Source organism: Heloderma suspectum, chromosome 9, assembly GCF_057233095.1.
Source record: "Heloderma suspectum isolate Gila_16-S chromosome 9, 16-S_ref, whole genome shotgun sequence".
Lineage (NCBI taxonomy): Eukaryota > Metazoa > Chordata > Lepidosauria > Squamata > Helodermatidae > Heloderma > Heloderma suspectum.
Genome location: NC_139466.1, coordinates 42,595,436 through 42,610,673, shown reverse-complemented (window position 1 = coordinate 42,610,673; position 15,238 = coordinate 42,595,436). Strand labels below are relative to the sequence as shown.

The 15,238-nt window shown below is 47.3% G+C and overlaps 1 protein-coding gene across 2 annotated transcripts in view; it reads left to right on the top strand.

Moving 5' to 3' along the window:
* HEPH (hephaestin) overlaps window positions 1–15,238 on the top strand; it is a 65,451-nt gene that overhangs the window by 29,072 nt on the left and 21,141 nt on the right. For both annotated transcript variants that reach the window (XM_084813370.1, XM_084813371.1), the window contains 4 exons: window positions 3,819–3,958; window positions 6,162–6,293; window positions 9,360–9,571; window positions 13,366–13,519. In XM_084813370.1, coding sequence (XP_084669496.1) covers window positions 3,819–3,958; window positions 6,162–6,293; window positions 9,360–9,571; window positions 13,366–13,519 — 638 coding nt within the window. The remainder of the gene's footprint in view (window positions 1–3,818; window positions 3,959–6,161; window positions 6,294–9,359; window positions 9,572–13,365; window positions 13,520–15,238) is intronic.

The following is a 15,238-nucleotide window of genomic DNA, read 5'->3' as shown; positions in this document are numbered from 1 at the left end:
TGCACTGAGCAGGGGTTTGGGCTTGATGGTCTTGGAGGCCCCTACCAACCCTATGATTCTATGATTCTGTAAGGGATACCCAGTGAAAGATAACAGGTGGCTGCTTCAGGACTGGCAAGCCGAATTATATCTTCCTTCAGTGCATAATTATTAACTTCCAGAATTCCATTCATTTCCACAAGATGGGATGATGAGCATTAGCCTGAGTGACAATGACCTCCACCAGCGATTTACTCTGAGCCTGCTGCATATTGAGATTGATAGGGGCAGATGACGTCGTGGCCATCCAGCAGCTGCCCCGGAGCTTATCAGGGAAAAAACAGATTTCCTGAGACTGCTTAAAGTCCGATTCTTTTCCTTAAGTCAGGTTCTCCATGGTAAAGTTGTTGTATGCCCCAGCCTCCACATTTAGCTTGAGTACGCTGGCCCTGCCCAGGCATGTGCCTTTCACAGTGACCCCAGTCAAGGGGTGTTTCCTGTCTCTCGTCCCTGTGATTCCCAGCACAAACCAAATAGTGTCTACTCAGAAGTAACACCCACTGTGTTCAATGAAGCTTGGGGCTCATTGGGAGGCTTGTCTTACAAATGTGTACAAGGGGAAGTACCTACTTCACACCTTCCTTATGGAGCGGGGGGGGGGGAGCCTCGCTTACTGGTTGAGCAGCCCCTGCCACTCAGATGATGTTCATTTCAACCCCACTCCCCTACCTGGAAGTAAATTATGTGAAGCCACTTAGAATGGTGCGATGTACACCCTCATGGAGCCCTGCCTGGACCAAAAGAGGCTCCTACAAAAATGCAGGTGAGCCATTCCTCCCTTCTTCTTCCGTTGTCATGGAAACAGGGCCCTGGTTCGCACGAAATGTGAAGCCACCATCCTTGAATTTTCCTGCAGGGCTTCTCGTGGTGGTGGTGCCATTTTGAATATTCAGGGTGCACTGTAGCTTCTCATTATGTGTGAACCTGGTGAGGGTGGTTGGCAAGCCACTCGCAACCCTAAAACAGCCCATGGGTTCTGGGTGACTTGTCAACCAGCCCAATAACTCACCCTCCCCGGGTTCACACATAATGAGAAGCTACGGTGTGCCCCTGCTGTGGCTTGAATATTCAAAATGGCGGCCACTGCAGCAAGAACCCATGCAGGGAAATTCACCAATGGCGGCTCCTCATTACGTGTCTTCTCATGGGCTTCTAGAGGCACCATGGCTGAAAACAGAGTGCTGGACGAGGTGGCGCTTGGTGCTTGGCCTTATCCAGCAAGGCAGGTGTTGGCTGGATCTACTCATGCAGCAGAATGGGGTAGTGGACTCCCAAGGGGAGATGGATGGACTGGAGCCCTGCAGGATGCAGGCAGGGGATCCCTTTTTTAAATGCTCCCAATGTTAAACAAACAGAAACAAAACACTGTTTTCTGGAAGCAGTATAGTCAGCTCAGCAGGAAAAGGGTCCGGCTACAATCTTTCTCCCTCCTATGCTAGTTTTTAATTTTTTTTAAGTAGGATTGTTTAAAATATTGGGAACATTGAAAAATGCGCTATTTCATTCGTTCATTTCTCCATATTTCAGATGGGGACGGGGGAGATGGGAAAGAGTGACTTTCCTAAGTCCACCCGGCGTTTTCATGGTTCAGGAAAAGATTAAACAAGTTGGTTCACACAGTTTACTCTCTTAGTCACAGCACTACAGAAGCAAGGCCAATAAACACGGAGGAGAGGGGTGAGACTGGCAGTTCAACAGGAAAAGAACCGTAATGCAAACTCAAAATTGCAATCAATTTTTTTTAACTTTATATGGAATAGATCATCAGGGCAGAAAGCTCTCGTGTAACACTTTGCAGGTACACACAGAGACATGTGCACATATCCTTGTAAACACCAGCTAATGAATATTTTATGGTCTCCTGGCAGACAGAGTGAGCAAGGAATACAAATAAAGCTGGCAGCCCAAATTCTGTTCGTGCAGCTCAGTTCCCCGGAGTTCTAGTGTTTGCAGCTGCAGGAAACAGAGTGGTTGGCTCTGCATCCCAGTTTCGGCTCACTCGTTTATTCTTCCCTTCCTGTTCCCAAATTCTTCTTCTACAAAGTTTCTTTGCAATTACTGAACAGCTACACTTTTTGCATCCAGGCATCAGCTCCACCAACATTATCAGGGCATCTTCCTTCAGGGTTGGTATTCTGAATGAGCACCCTGGTCTTGATTTGGGAGAAATGGGCAAACCACCCTGGGTGCTTTTTAGCACATCACCTTCTTTGCTGCCTCCTGTTGTTTTCAAGTTGCTAAGGACATTCAATGAACTGTCAACTCTGCCCAAACTCACCTGGGCATCTCTACACCAGCCTAAAAGCCTGCATTTAAAACGGGGCTTTCTGCTTCCCTTTTTCACCCACTTCCTTCCCCCCCACCCCCTTCCCCCTCCTTCTCCCCATATCTGAGTCTTCCATTATCTTTCATTGACCTCGCTCCTCTTCTTGCCGCTTTTCCTCTTTTCATGGAGGGAACTCAAGCGGAACACAGCGGGGTAATTTGACAGCTCATTATCTGCGATGGATTTAAAAACAGAACCAAGGGCATTTAGTGCCTTGGAGGGTCACAGTGTCATGTAAAGAGCCTGCAAACATCTGTGAAGGAGCCATCTCAATCGCAGGATAAAAGCTCTGTGTGAAGAAAGCCCTTATACATAGCTAATTGTCCTACTTAATGATCTACTTATTTTCTTAATAGATATATCCCACCTTTATAATTACAACTCCTCTAGCTGGCTTTCGGAACAAATTGAACAATGATTTAAAATATATTCCCTTCAAACTACAAACCATGAAACAATAAGCAAAACTGGAAAACGAATAAATGGGACGTCAGCAGCAGTAACAGCTCTTGGGGATCAAGTACTGGGCCACCATTTATGCAGGGGCTGTTTCCTTTACTTTCGGATGTTTCCAGCTTTGTATCATTTAAACAAATCTAATTTGAGGAAATCACAGGATGTTACTGGTTTGTGGTTACTGGGAGCCCTCCTGTCCTGCATCATGCATGAGCCGAAGCACAAAGGGGAAATGGACCGCAGCCTGCCCTCCTCCCGCGTATATCAGACCTCTGGTCCGTATCACTCGGTATTGCACATTTCACCCTGGCTGGCAGGAGCTCTCCCGCTTTTCAGACAAGAGTCTTTCCCAGTCCTCCTACTTGGAGATGCCAGGGGCTGGACCTGGAGCCTGTGGCATCCAAAGCATGTGCTCTGCTGCTGGACTTCAGCCCTTCTTCTCAAGGCCTTGAGCTGGCATTTTTGTCCTTCCCGGGCCAGGTGCACAGTCAGCCTTTATATACTGTACAGTAGCCCTGCCCATCTCCCCGAAAAGTTAGCTCCAGCTCCCCTGTGTCTCCACCTGCAAGCTCTGGTGAGGTTGAGCTGGCTTCTGCCCAGGTATCCCATTGTTAGGTCAAAATTTCTTTTAGGTCAAATGAAAATATTGATGAATATGAACATTTTGGGTTTCTAAACCTAACCTTATAGATTTGGGTTTTTGAATCTTGATCTGCATGTTCAACTAGCTCTAGGATTGTTTTTGGTTTCCTTTCATAGATTTTATAGAATATTGAAATGCTATGTACAAACTTCCACTGTAAAAAGTCAAGAAGCCTCTGCACAAAAATCCTGTTGGCTTGTGAAGGTCTTTTACATAGTTCAGGATGAAAAAATACTGTGGTCCTTGACAAAGCTTGATTTGCAAAAGGAATAGTGTGACCCTTTGTGAAAGAATGCTGCAAAATGTGAATGTTGCAGAAGGTTATCCATGAAACCTATGCATGTTTGTGTTTAGTTTCTCAGAGCAGTTTTTTAAGCAGAGTTCCATTTGGATTGGAGGGACATACTGGAAAGCCAAATATATTGAATATACAGATGGAACTTTTCGGGTGGAGAAAGAACAGACGGAAGAAGAGAAGCATCTTGGGATACTTGGTAATATGACAGCATTTAATTTCTGTTGCAGCGGGGATTGATTATTTATTTATTATATTTGTTACTTCTCCAAGCAATGTACAATCAATCAATTTAAAACAATTTAAAAACATGTATCCATATAATACAAGCAGATGCAATGCAACACTAAAATCCAAGAGAACTAAAATGGACAGTAAGCATAATGTCATCTATCATCATATAACAAACTGAGAGCTCAAACCTCATAGGGTAAAACCCCTGTAAAAGCAATAAGTAAACTATGAAAATCAATTTTTAAAATAATGCGTAACTCATTAAGGTTCAAGAGTAAATCAGTAACAAATGCCTACTCCTCACCCCGTAGGAACAGTAAGCAACATTGGGGCAATTAAGAGAGGCTAACCAAGGAAAAATTAAGGGGCAATTCATCACTAGTCTTCCAACAGGAACCAATGAAAAAGGCAGGAACTGCAACTGGAAGCTTTAAAATTAACAGCACAGGAGACCTTCAAAGCCTCAATAGTGTTTTGCCTGCCCACATTAGAACTAGGCTGAACATGCCACAGATATATTTTCCCAGTGAAATGCAAGGGGTCGGTGGGTGGGTGAAAAAAGCAAGACATTTTCAGTGATGGGAGAAAAATCGCAAAATTTGTAGTGGGTGAAGGAGGCAACAATGTTTTCTGCCCAACAGTGAACAAAGCTAACTCACAATATAGTGCTGTCCAGAGGCATGATGCTTAGAGGACCACCACCACCACAGCAAAGAAGTCGTGTGTTCTTTAGTGTAGGGAAAAGCCTCTGCTGCCCTTGCTTTTCCGTTCAGCCCTCCACCCTGCCCCGTCCAAAATGTGCCTGAACTCCCACTCATTCCCATTTTCATGCCCTGCAAATGGGCCCACAAAAGTGTGGGGGGACATTTTTGGCTCTGGGGGGACATTTTGGTCCACTAGATAAGTTGGTGCTACAATTGAATGTTACCACAAAATTGGTCACAGATCAGACTGGGAAAAAGGGAGGAAGATCGCACAGAAAACTCTGCAGCGTAACAGGCTGACAATACCTCTGTTCAGACATTATGTCTGAACCGGGAATTGCCATGTGTGTAGGGGGGATGAGACCATGCTTTGCCCCCAATGTCCCCTGTGCAGCGGCCTCACTCCCCACCCCTGACCTGCCCCTGACTGCTGAGCAGCAAGGCCTAGAGGCAGCTTCTGCGCATGTTCAGCTCCACACCTGTAGAAGCCTCAGCACAGTCCGGAACCCTGCGGAAGCAGTGTCCAGCGGTGCAGTGGTATCCTCTGAAGTGCAGGCGCTCACCATGGCAGTCTCCAGAGCTGCCACCCCCCAGCGAGAGTTCAAAAATGATTTATATCAACAAACCCATTCTAGTGGTTTTCATCTCCATCAGGAGCAGGTCTTTGGGTAAGCTAATGGGTCTGGATGGACCATTAAAGGCCAAGCCACTGGAAAAATACTTTGGGAACAATCTCATCCCCTTCTCCCCCAAGCTACTGGGGAACTGCAACTAAGTTCAGAGGACACAGGGAATTCTGGGGGTGGGGGTGGCAGATGCCATCAGTGTCCCTGCTAATAAAAAAGTGCCAGCGCCGAGTCCTTGTGAGCCCCAGCTCCACTACACCCCTGGCAGACGCCCCAGGCCTGTGCCTGCTAACGTCACACATTCCCCTCTGCCGCGCGAGATCATCCCACAGAGAATCAGCTCCCAGCCTGCAAGGGCGTGCACAGCTGTGTGAGCAAGAAGGGAGGCTGATATTAAAGCCTGCAGCAATTTGAGTCAAATTTTATTAGTCTGCGTTGCCTTTAAAAAAAATAATTTTATTGCATAACTCATCTTTCATTCCGTGTCCTCCAAACCAACCAAGCAAAGGGCCAAGCAGCCAAAACCTTTAATGGTGGCTGTTCGCATTTTATTCTGATGACTCCTGGGTATCACAAAGTGGCCTTTGGTTGAAGTGTTTTTCATAAGCTTTCATGGACTAGAGTCTACTTCATTAGATCTGATAAAATGGAGACAAAAATGTACGCCATGATAAATGACTTAGTCTTTAAGGTGCCACAAGAGTCCTTGCCATTTTTGCTGCAACAGACCAACATGGCTACCACCCCTCTGGCAATGGTTTTCTCAGTGATTTTGGATCTCATCCCATGCAAGCCTCTTCCTGCTGCAACCCACACACTCCCCTCTTTCTTCCCGCAGGACCGGTGATCAAAGCTGAAGTAGGAGATACCATCCAGGTTACATTCGCAAACAAAGCCTCTTGGCCGTTCAGTATTCAGCCCCATGGTGTGTTTTATGGGAAGGAGTGGGAAGGAACCCCGTATCGCGACGGTTTGTTCTTACTCATGTGTTTTCATTTTAATGTCAGCTCAGTGATAAAATCACAGTCACATAAAAACTGTGATCCTTCCTAGGGCTACACAGGTCTGGGCAAGAGAAGTACGCGGGCTGGGAAACCAGAGGTTATTTCCAGTTATTATAAAATGGATTGAAAATAAAGGGGCAAGTATCATAATGCCGTTATATGAATCGATGGTGCACCCAATATTTGGAATACTGTGTACAATTCTTCTGATCATCCCATCTCAAAAAAGTATATTGTATGTATTTTTAATTTTCTTTTATTTGTTTGTAAGCTGCTCTAAGAACTCATTTATAAGGCAGCCTATACATGGCATGCATAAATAAATAAATAAATAAGATGCCACTAAAAAGATGCACAAAAAGGAAACCAATATTATCAGGGGTTGGAGAACCTTCCTTTGGAGAGGGTATAATGTTTCGGGCTTTTTAGAAACAGGACAATTAAGGTTTATAAAATTATGGATGATTTAACAGAAGTGGATAGAGAAATATTTCTCTCCCTCTCGTAATGCTAGAACAAAATTAAATTGATCAGCAGTCAGTTCAGAACAGGCAGAAGAAAGTAATTCTGAACACAATCCATAATTAAGGGTGCTGTCCTATGCTTGTCTGGACAGAAAAAAGTACCAGCCACTAGCTGGGGAATACTGGGAGTTGCAGGAGTTTTTTCTGTCTAAACATGCATAAGATTGCACCCTGAATTACAGATCTGATCTCACTGCCCCAAGGTGTAGGAATGTTCACCTCAAGTCAATGGTTCCTTAGACAGGCATGTGTAAGGCACAGAAGTTCCTCTGGTTATTTCTTGCACCTTGGAAGTTGCTATTAGCCAGAGACCTTCCCTGTCAGGGCCAATCCAAGACAATTTGCTGCCTGAGGCAAAGGACAGGATGATGCGTCTCCCCCCCACCTCCATGTACAGAAGCCATCTAGGCTGACAGCTGAACTCTGGCGGTAGGGCAACATCCTCCACCACACTTGAGGGTAGGAGTCTGGCGCCAGGGGCAAGGGCAGCCCGGGTGGCACACATAGCTCGCTCCTTGAGCACCTCACTGCTATTCTCCACCCCTCAGCATTTGCATCCTGAGGCAGCCACTTCACCCTGTCTAATGATAGGGCCGGCCCTGCTTCTTGCTGGCTGCCTCCTAAGGACGCAACATTGCACATGGATAAAAGAGTGGAAAATGGAGGTGTGCAGCATAATCCCATGAATGTTTACCTGGGAGTAAGCCCCACTGTTTTTAATGGCACTTACTCCCAGTAAGACTGCAGCCTGAATTGTGGAAAATCATGGGTGAGTAGCTTACAGACTACATTCAATGGAAGGATAAGAGGGAGAAAGAGAGATTGGGGGTAGAAGCCGAGCTCAATAAGAAATAAGGCACAGCCTACCTCCAAAGGTGCCCATCAGTGATGATGGGTGGATAATATGCCAAGTAGCCCTTGCACATTTTTGAAAGTGCTAGAATGGCTCTGAGAGCAGCACAAGTGTTAAATTATTTGAGTTAAGTTATTTGAGTTAAGTGTGCCACATATTAGTGAGTACCTGTATAGGAGACTACCTGGAAGCCTCTGAGCTTTCTGAGTGACATGCAGCTAAGTAAAATAAAAATGTAATAAATAAAGTAATTATTTTATTTTACTTGGTTGTTGTTCAGTCATTCAGTCATGTCTGACTCTTCGTGACCCCATGGACCAGAGCACGTCAGGCCTTCCTGTCCTGCGCTCTCTCCCGGAGCGTGCTCAAGTTCATATTCATTGCATCGGTGATGCTATCTAGCCATCTCATCCTCTGCCGTCCCCTTCTCCTTTTGCCTTCAGTCTTTCCCAGCATCAGGGTCTTTTCCAGGGAGTTTTCTCTTCGCATTAGGTGGCCAAAATATTTGAGCTTCAGTATCTGTCCTTCCACTGAGCACTCAGGGTTGATTTCCTTTAGGATGGACTGATTTGACCTCTTTGCAGTCCAGGGGACTCATCAGAGTCTTCTCCAGCACCACAGTTCGAAAGCATCAATTCTTCGGCGCTCAGCCTTCCTTATAGTCCAGCTCTCACAGCTGTATGGCCGTATGGCTGTCAGAGCTGGACTATAAGGAAGGCTGAGCGCCGAAGAATCGATGCTTTCGAACTGTGGTGCTGGAGAAGACTCTTACGAGTCCCCTGGACTGCAAGGAGGTCAAATCAGTCCATCCTAAAGGAAATCAACCCTGAGTGCTCAGTGGAAGGACAGATAATGAAGCTGAAGCTGAAATATTTTGGCCACCTAATGCGAAGAGAAAACTCCCTGGAAAAGACCCTGATGCTGGGAAAGACTGAAGGCAAAAGGAGAAGGGAATGGCAGAGGATGAGATGGCTAGATAGCATCACGGATGCAATGAATATGAACTTGAGCACGCTCCGGGAGAGAGCGCAGGACAGGAAGGCCTGGCGTGCTGTGGTCCAGGGGGTCACGAAGAGTCGGACACGACTGAACGACTGAACAACAACAAAGTAAAATAAAATAATAACTTTATTTATTACATTTTTACCCCACTGTTACTCCAAATTGCTCAGAGCAACATATATGGTCCCCCTCTCTTTTACCATCAAAACAGCTCTGTGAGGTAGGTTAGGCTGAAAGGTAGTGACTGGCCTGAACGTACTGTTGATCAAGGTCATCCAGTAAGTTTTTACAGCTGAGCAGGTTTGTGTGCGTACATGCATGCACGTGCACGCGCGCGCGCACACACACACTCACACACACACATGCAGACTGTCCTATGTGAATCTATTTCAGGGAAGTTTATAGTCACATCAAAACACAGTAAAAATGAACAACCATTAAAATGACAATAGAACAACAGAATACAGAGTTCGGTTGAAATCAGCCAGCAGAACTGAGCCTGGATCTCCTGGGTCTCAGTCCACCACTCCACCTGCTGGACTGCAGTAGTTCCCGTTGTTTACACTGCCTCCCTCTGAGATTATTTGAAGTTCCCATGAAAGCAGACTTGAGAATAGATGTACAAGTGGCATAATCCCTGTTGCCCTTTAAAGGCTTGTCCAGGAACGGAGCTCTTGTGAAGCCCTCGGGGAATTTCACGTACCGCTGGATGGTACCACAGCATGTCGGGCCCACAGCCACAGACCCTCCTTGCCTGACGTGGATGTACTCTTCTGCAGTGGATCCCACCAGAGACACCAATTCTGGCTTAGCAGGCCCCTTGCTGGTCTGTAGGCCTGGAACCCTCAATGAAAGAAACCGGCAGGTACTGTCTGTTGTTCTGTTACGCCAATGACCCAGTGTCAGCAGAAGGAAGGAGAGAAGGGCAATAGTCGGGGACCTGAACTCTGTTAGGACTGCCAGACAAAATGCCAGCCCCCCCAGCTCTGGGTTTCCCAACTCCACTCGATTGGCTGGGGCTTGCCGTGGGCAGGAGGACTTGCAGCGGGAGGGCATCACACACATTCTGTGTTTTGCCATACCAGGCCCCAGGAAGAGGAGAGGACACGGGGCTGTTCCTCTCAATTCAGCTGTAGCTCAGTGGCAGGACGCTCGCTTGGCATGAATTCAAACCCTGCTTGGCCCAGGCTCAAAGCCTGACCTCTCCAGTTGCAGGATCTCAGTTAACGGAGCTGGACCTTCACAGAGCCACGGTCAGAGTAGCCAGCAGCAGGCCTGAGCATGGACCAGTGGGCCGGACTCTATAAGGCAGCCTCCTGTGTCCCCACATAGTGGCAGTCCCCACCACGCAACTGAGCCTGATGTGTCATTCCAGCCTGGCTAATCCAGGGCAGCAGGGCTTTCTATCATTCAGGGGGTCCACTGACACCATGAAGGAAAGTTCTCCTTTTGAAGCTCACGCTGCATTTTTGCAGGCATTCTTCCTGACGACAGAATGGGGAGCTGTGTGTGTGACCCTGCGCAGTCGGGAGATGCCTGGAGGGCAGTCCCTTTGGGAGCTGCCGTCTGCAGGGGACGGAGGGGTTCTCTCTGAGGAGAGTGGGAGGTGGTTCTGAGGAGATTCAGAGAGAAAAGAAGCCTTGTTCAGGCACGTGCCTTGGTCCTGCCCCAAATGTCCCTGTGCATGCCACCCGCTCAGCCCACAACCTTACAGTGTTGAGGGGAAGGGTCTGACAAGGGCTTCTACCCGTGTTCACGTTAATGCGAGTAGAAACCTCTGCGTGGTCCGAAGCCCTGAGGAAGCATTGCAGGGAGGCCGGGCGCTGAGAAAGTGGCCACGGTGGCCCTTATGCACAGCCTTGATATACCCTGTTCAGGCATAATGCCTGAATAGGGCTAGAAGGTGGGGGAAACTACAGGAGGAATGGGAGTTAAAAGAGAACCACCCACAGAAGACATGGGGGCGGGGAAGAACAGCAGCAACAGCAGCCTCCCCCTGACCTCACACGGTGACCCATCCAGCAGCAGCTCTGCAGCCAAGGGAGTGAGAGGCTGTGGCCCACAGCAGGATCTTGCCCCACGGCTGTGTAGCTGGGGACAGGTGTAAGGGCCAAACCACACAGTACTTTTAAAGGGCATAGCTAGCAAGTATGTATTTTCCCCTTACTGAAAGGTAATCATGGGGGAGCCAATCTGGATCATACCCTAGCGTAGGCATAGGAGGCTTTGATCCTTTGCCTCCTACTGAAATCCCGACGGGGCCCCAGCACCTGCAATTTGCATAGGAGAAAAGACTCCATTCCCTTGCCCCCCACCCCCCACCCCATAAATAAATCCTAGTTCTTGGGGGGGTTTCTATTCTATATTAAGTTGTTTTCCCCTTCCTTCCCCCTTTCAGGAAATTAGGGGGCTGGAGGCACTGTACACTATTTCGGGGGCCTGGCATTCTTCCCTCTCATCTGATGCTGGACTCTTTTAATCCAGACCCCATAGTAATGTTCTCTCCACAAAGAGGGGGTTACAGGGAGGGAAAGTGGGGTTGTGTGAGCTCATTCTGCTTCTGTCTTTGCCTCATCCCTTGGCATCAAGTCGCTTTTCCTGGGAGGATAAGGAAGGAGCAGATACAGGCACAGAGTTGTTTATCTGAAAGCTAAATCACTTGTATTATTAGAACAGAAAACCAAGTGAGCTGTAAGCTGTATCAGGGCCCTTGCATCTCTCTACAAGGTGCTGCAGCAAACCTTCCCCTTTGCACGTGACACTGGAAGCACAGGGAAACGCCACATCACTCACTCAAATGTGTGCATGTATTTGTAAAAGCGGCTTTTAAATATGAGTTTTCAGTATGGAACAACTAAGAATAACAGCTTAAAACACCGCAGCATGTGAGAAAGGGTGATAGCTCAGTAGTATTGCCCCTGCTTTGGTTGGGGAGAGTCCCAGGTTCAATAACCAGCATCTCCAGTTAGGGCTGGGAAAGAATCCTGCCTGAGTCCCTGGAGAGCCGCTGTTGCCAGTCAGTGTTGCCAGTACTGGGCTAGATGAATCAAGGGTCTTACTCAGCATGAGGAAGCTTTCTGTCGTCTTCTGATCTTCCATTAAATCCAGAACAACGTATAAAATTCAAGTACTGGGGCAAAAAGAAAGATCTTGGCCTGGCGCATGAAACTTATCAGAATAGGTGCCAAAGAGCATTCCACAGCTGCGAGGTGTGTGTGTTAGACCTCTGAAAATACTTTTCCCACAATTGTCACCTGCCTGAGCTCAGATGCATGAGGGAACCAGCCTTTGGCGTGCAGTCAATCCAGCATTTTGCTGAGAAGGGATAGAGAGAAATTGAGAGTGAGGATAGAGAAAGTGAATAGAGAGTCATCTCTCTCTCTCTCTCTCTCTCTCTCTCTCTCGTCATACCGAGGGTCACCCAATGAAATTGGTAGGCAGGAGAATCAGTACAGACAAAACAAAGTGCTTATACAATTAGTCGCATAATACTAGACACACAGAACACAGTAAACAGCATTTTAGGGTGCAGCCCTATGGATGTTTAAACAGAAAAAGCCAGCTGGGGATGCTGGGAATTGTAGGGCTTTTTGCTGTCTATACATGCATAGGATTGCACCCTTAAAAGTACTATGTGCGAGACAGAAAAAGGTGCTGGGGATAAAGGTGGCTGAGTGAAGCCCCCCCAAAGAGCTGTTTGCAGTAAACATAGTACCTTACATGATGCAAGCTAGAAAAAGTTGCACCTTGCTTAAGTCCGGTTTTGAAATCAATGGGACTTGAAAGCACATTGAACTTCTCTTCAGTCGCTGCCATAAACGTTGGTCCACTGAACTATACTTGCTGAAAAATGTGTGATGTTTATGCAGTTTTTAAAAATTATATAAGCAAATGATAAGCTAGTATTCTAATGTTAATTACTAGACATTCAAATGATAGTTGACAGTTCTTCGGCTATTTGCGATTGGATACCGGGTAACTATGGCCAATCAAATAATGATCAAAGATCAATTGTTTCTGAGGTCCCTGCTCATCCCATGAGCATTGCTGGTATGTAGTATGCTTTGGGTTCTACCAACTGGCTTAAATCTAAATACTTATTGATTGGCTCCAGACTTAATCATACTTAGAGTAGACCCATTGAAATCAACAGGACTTAAGTTAGTCATCACTTGCTCCACTGATGTCAGTGGTCTCCTCTGAGCATGACTAGTCTGGAACAGTGTGTGCAATGTTTATGAAACAGAATAACAGAATAGTAGGGTTGGAAGGGGCCTACAAGGCCATCGAGTCCAACCCCCTGCTCAATGCAGGAATCCAAGTCAGAGCATCCCTGACAGATGGCTGTCCAGCCGCGTCTTGAATGCCCCCAGTGTGGGAGAGCCCACCACTCCCCTAGGTGAATTGGTTCCATTGTCGTAATGCTCTAACAGTCAGGAAGTTTTTCCTGATGTTCAGCCGGAATCAGTACTACAAAGTACTGTGAACACAAAACAGCACCTTTATGGGCAAATAGCAGCTGGGAGACACAATTTCTTCATTTCACCATTTAGTGCTAAAAATAAGAATTTGGTGTGGCCTATAACCAAATGATCTCTGAGCACATGGGGATATGAATATTTCAAAAACCTGAAATCTTGTGTGTTGTTGTCGTCACAGAAAGGTGTTGATAAGGAGTTTTATCTCTTGTTCGGTGTGTTTAATGAAAACCTAAGCTGGTATCTGGATGCAAATTTGAAATACTTGAAATATGCTGTGAGGAAAGATGATATCCTTGAGGATCACGTCTTCGAGGAGTCCAACAGGATGCACGGTATGTCCCTGCACCCACTCTGGGAGATCAAGGAATGATAAAAAAAAATGGAATAACTTAGATATTAATAGTAGCAATCAAACACTGTAGGGATGGATACAAATATCTGAACACATACGGGTGGGGGGGTTGGTAGAACTGGAAAAGGGACTAGGGCCCCATCTACACGAGTCTTTTACTCTGGGGCAGCTGCAAGTCAAGGTCCTTCGGGACACACAACATAGTTGCCACTTCGCAACCATCTGTGGTTTTCTCCTGGAAAATGCGGATTTCCAAGGAGATATTTTGCTGCGATGGTTTTGGCTTGCTGCAGGTTTTCTGCAGTTGCAAGCTGTCTGTCCCTTCCCCAAACTGACTTCAGATTTTGTGGTGGGCGTGTTGTAGGTGTGCGTAGTGCTTGCATCACTCTGTGACACCCCTTTACTCCCCTGGCCCTTCGCAGCTGCGCAGTTGCAGAGGCATGGAGAGGCGTTTTAATTTAATCACACTTTCACACATTTTTGCAGCTTCGTATCTTCGTATCTTCGCAATGGTTGCTTTGGAGTCAGTGCCCAAGGGCCAGGGGGGGGGTTGTCTCGGCGGAGCAGAAGGTCCAGGACCAACTTCGCTCCAGTCACCATTTCAGAGTGATGGGTAGGCACGTACCTCTCATGCCTGGTGAGTGTGAACCATTGCGAGAGTCTCAACCATTGCGAGAGTCTCAGGCTGGGGAACTGCCAAACAGCTGGCGTGGAAATGAAGTAGCACAGATCACCCACATTTCACCGAATGAGGGATGGACAGACACAACAGAACCCCTAAAATACACAACAGCCATTAAAAACTTAAGTATTGCACCCCCATGCTCATGTGCCTGCACAGCTGCGCATTAAAATATAATAGTTAAAAAAGGTCACAGTGGAGTTTTCTGTTGGGGAAGTCCGCAGTAAATCATGAGTGAATCGCAGCAGAGGCTAATTCACAGCTGCAATGCTGTGCAGTTGCAATGAAGTGAAGGGTGAAAGTGGTGCCATGTAGATGGGGCCTAGATGATCAGGGCTGTGTGTCAGTGTCTACACAAGTCAGCCTCCCCCAACCTGGTACCCTCCAGATGTTTTGGAGAAAAACAGCCAGCATTCCTGACCATTGGCTATGTTGGCCAGGAATGATGGGGGTTGAAGTCCAAAACATCTGGAGGACACCAGGTCGGGGAGGCTGATACAAGGGTGGGCAGGAGGTAGAACTCCAGATGTTTTAAACTTCAACTCCCAGGTCGCTGCTGCCAGCATGGCCAGTGGTCAGGAATGCCGGGATGCGAAGTCCAGAACGCCTGGAGATCTACCTTCTGCCCACCCTTGGGCTGACAGAGGTATTTGATGCTTTCCAATCTGAACATTCCCTTGGCATGATCAGATGAAAATTATAAGAACGCGAGAAGTAATTTGAATCAGACCAAAGGCCCATCTCGTTCAGCAGTCTGTTTCCCACAGTGCTTCTCTAAGCAGATGCCTCTGGGCAATCCATAGGCAGGACATCCGGGTGATGGCTCTCGCTGCCGTTGCTCCCCAGAGCAGCTTTTCAGTGGCAACTGGCAAGCTGCCTCTGGACCTGGAGGCCCCCTGTCGCAGGGGCAGGCAACGTGGTGCCCGCAGAAATCCATGCACTCCCAACATCTCCCTTGGTGCCCCGCCCCGCCCCGCCCCCTTTTTAAAAATGAGCACATTTTCTTACCAGCAGCTG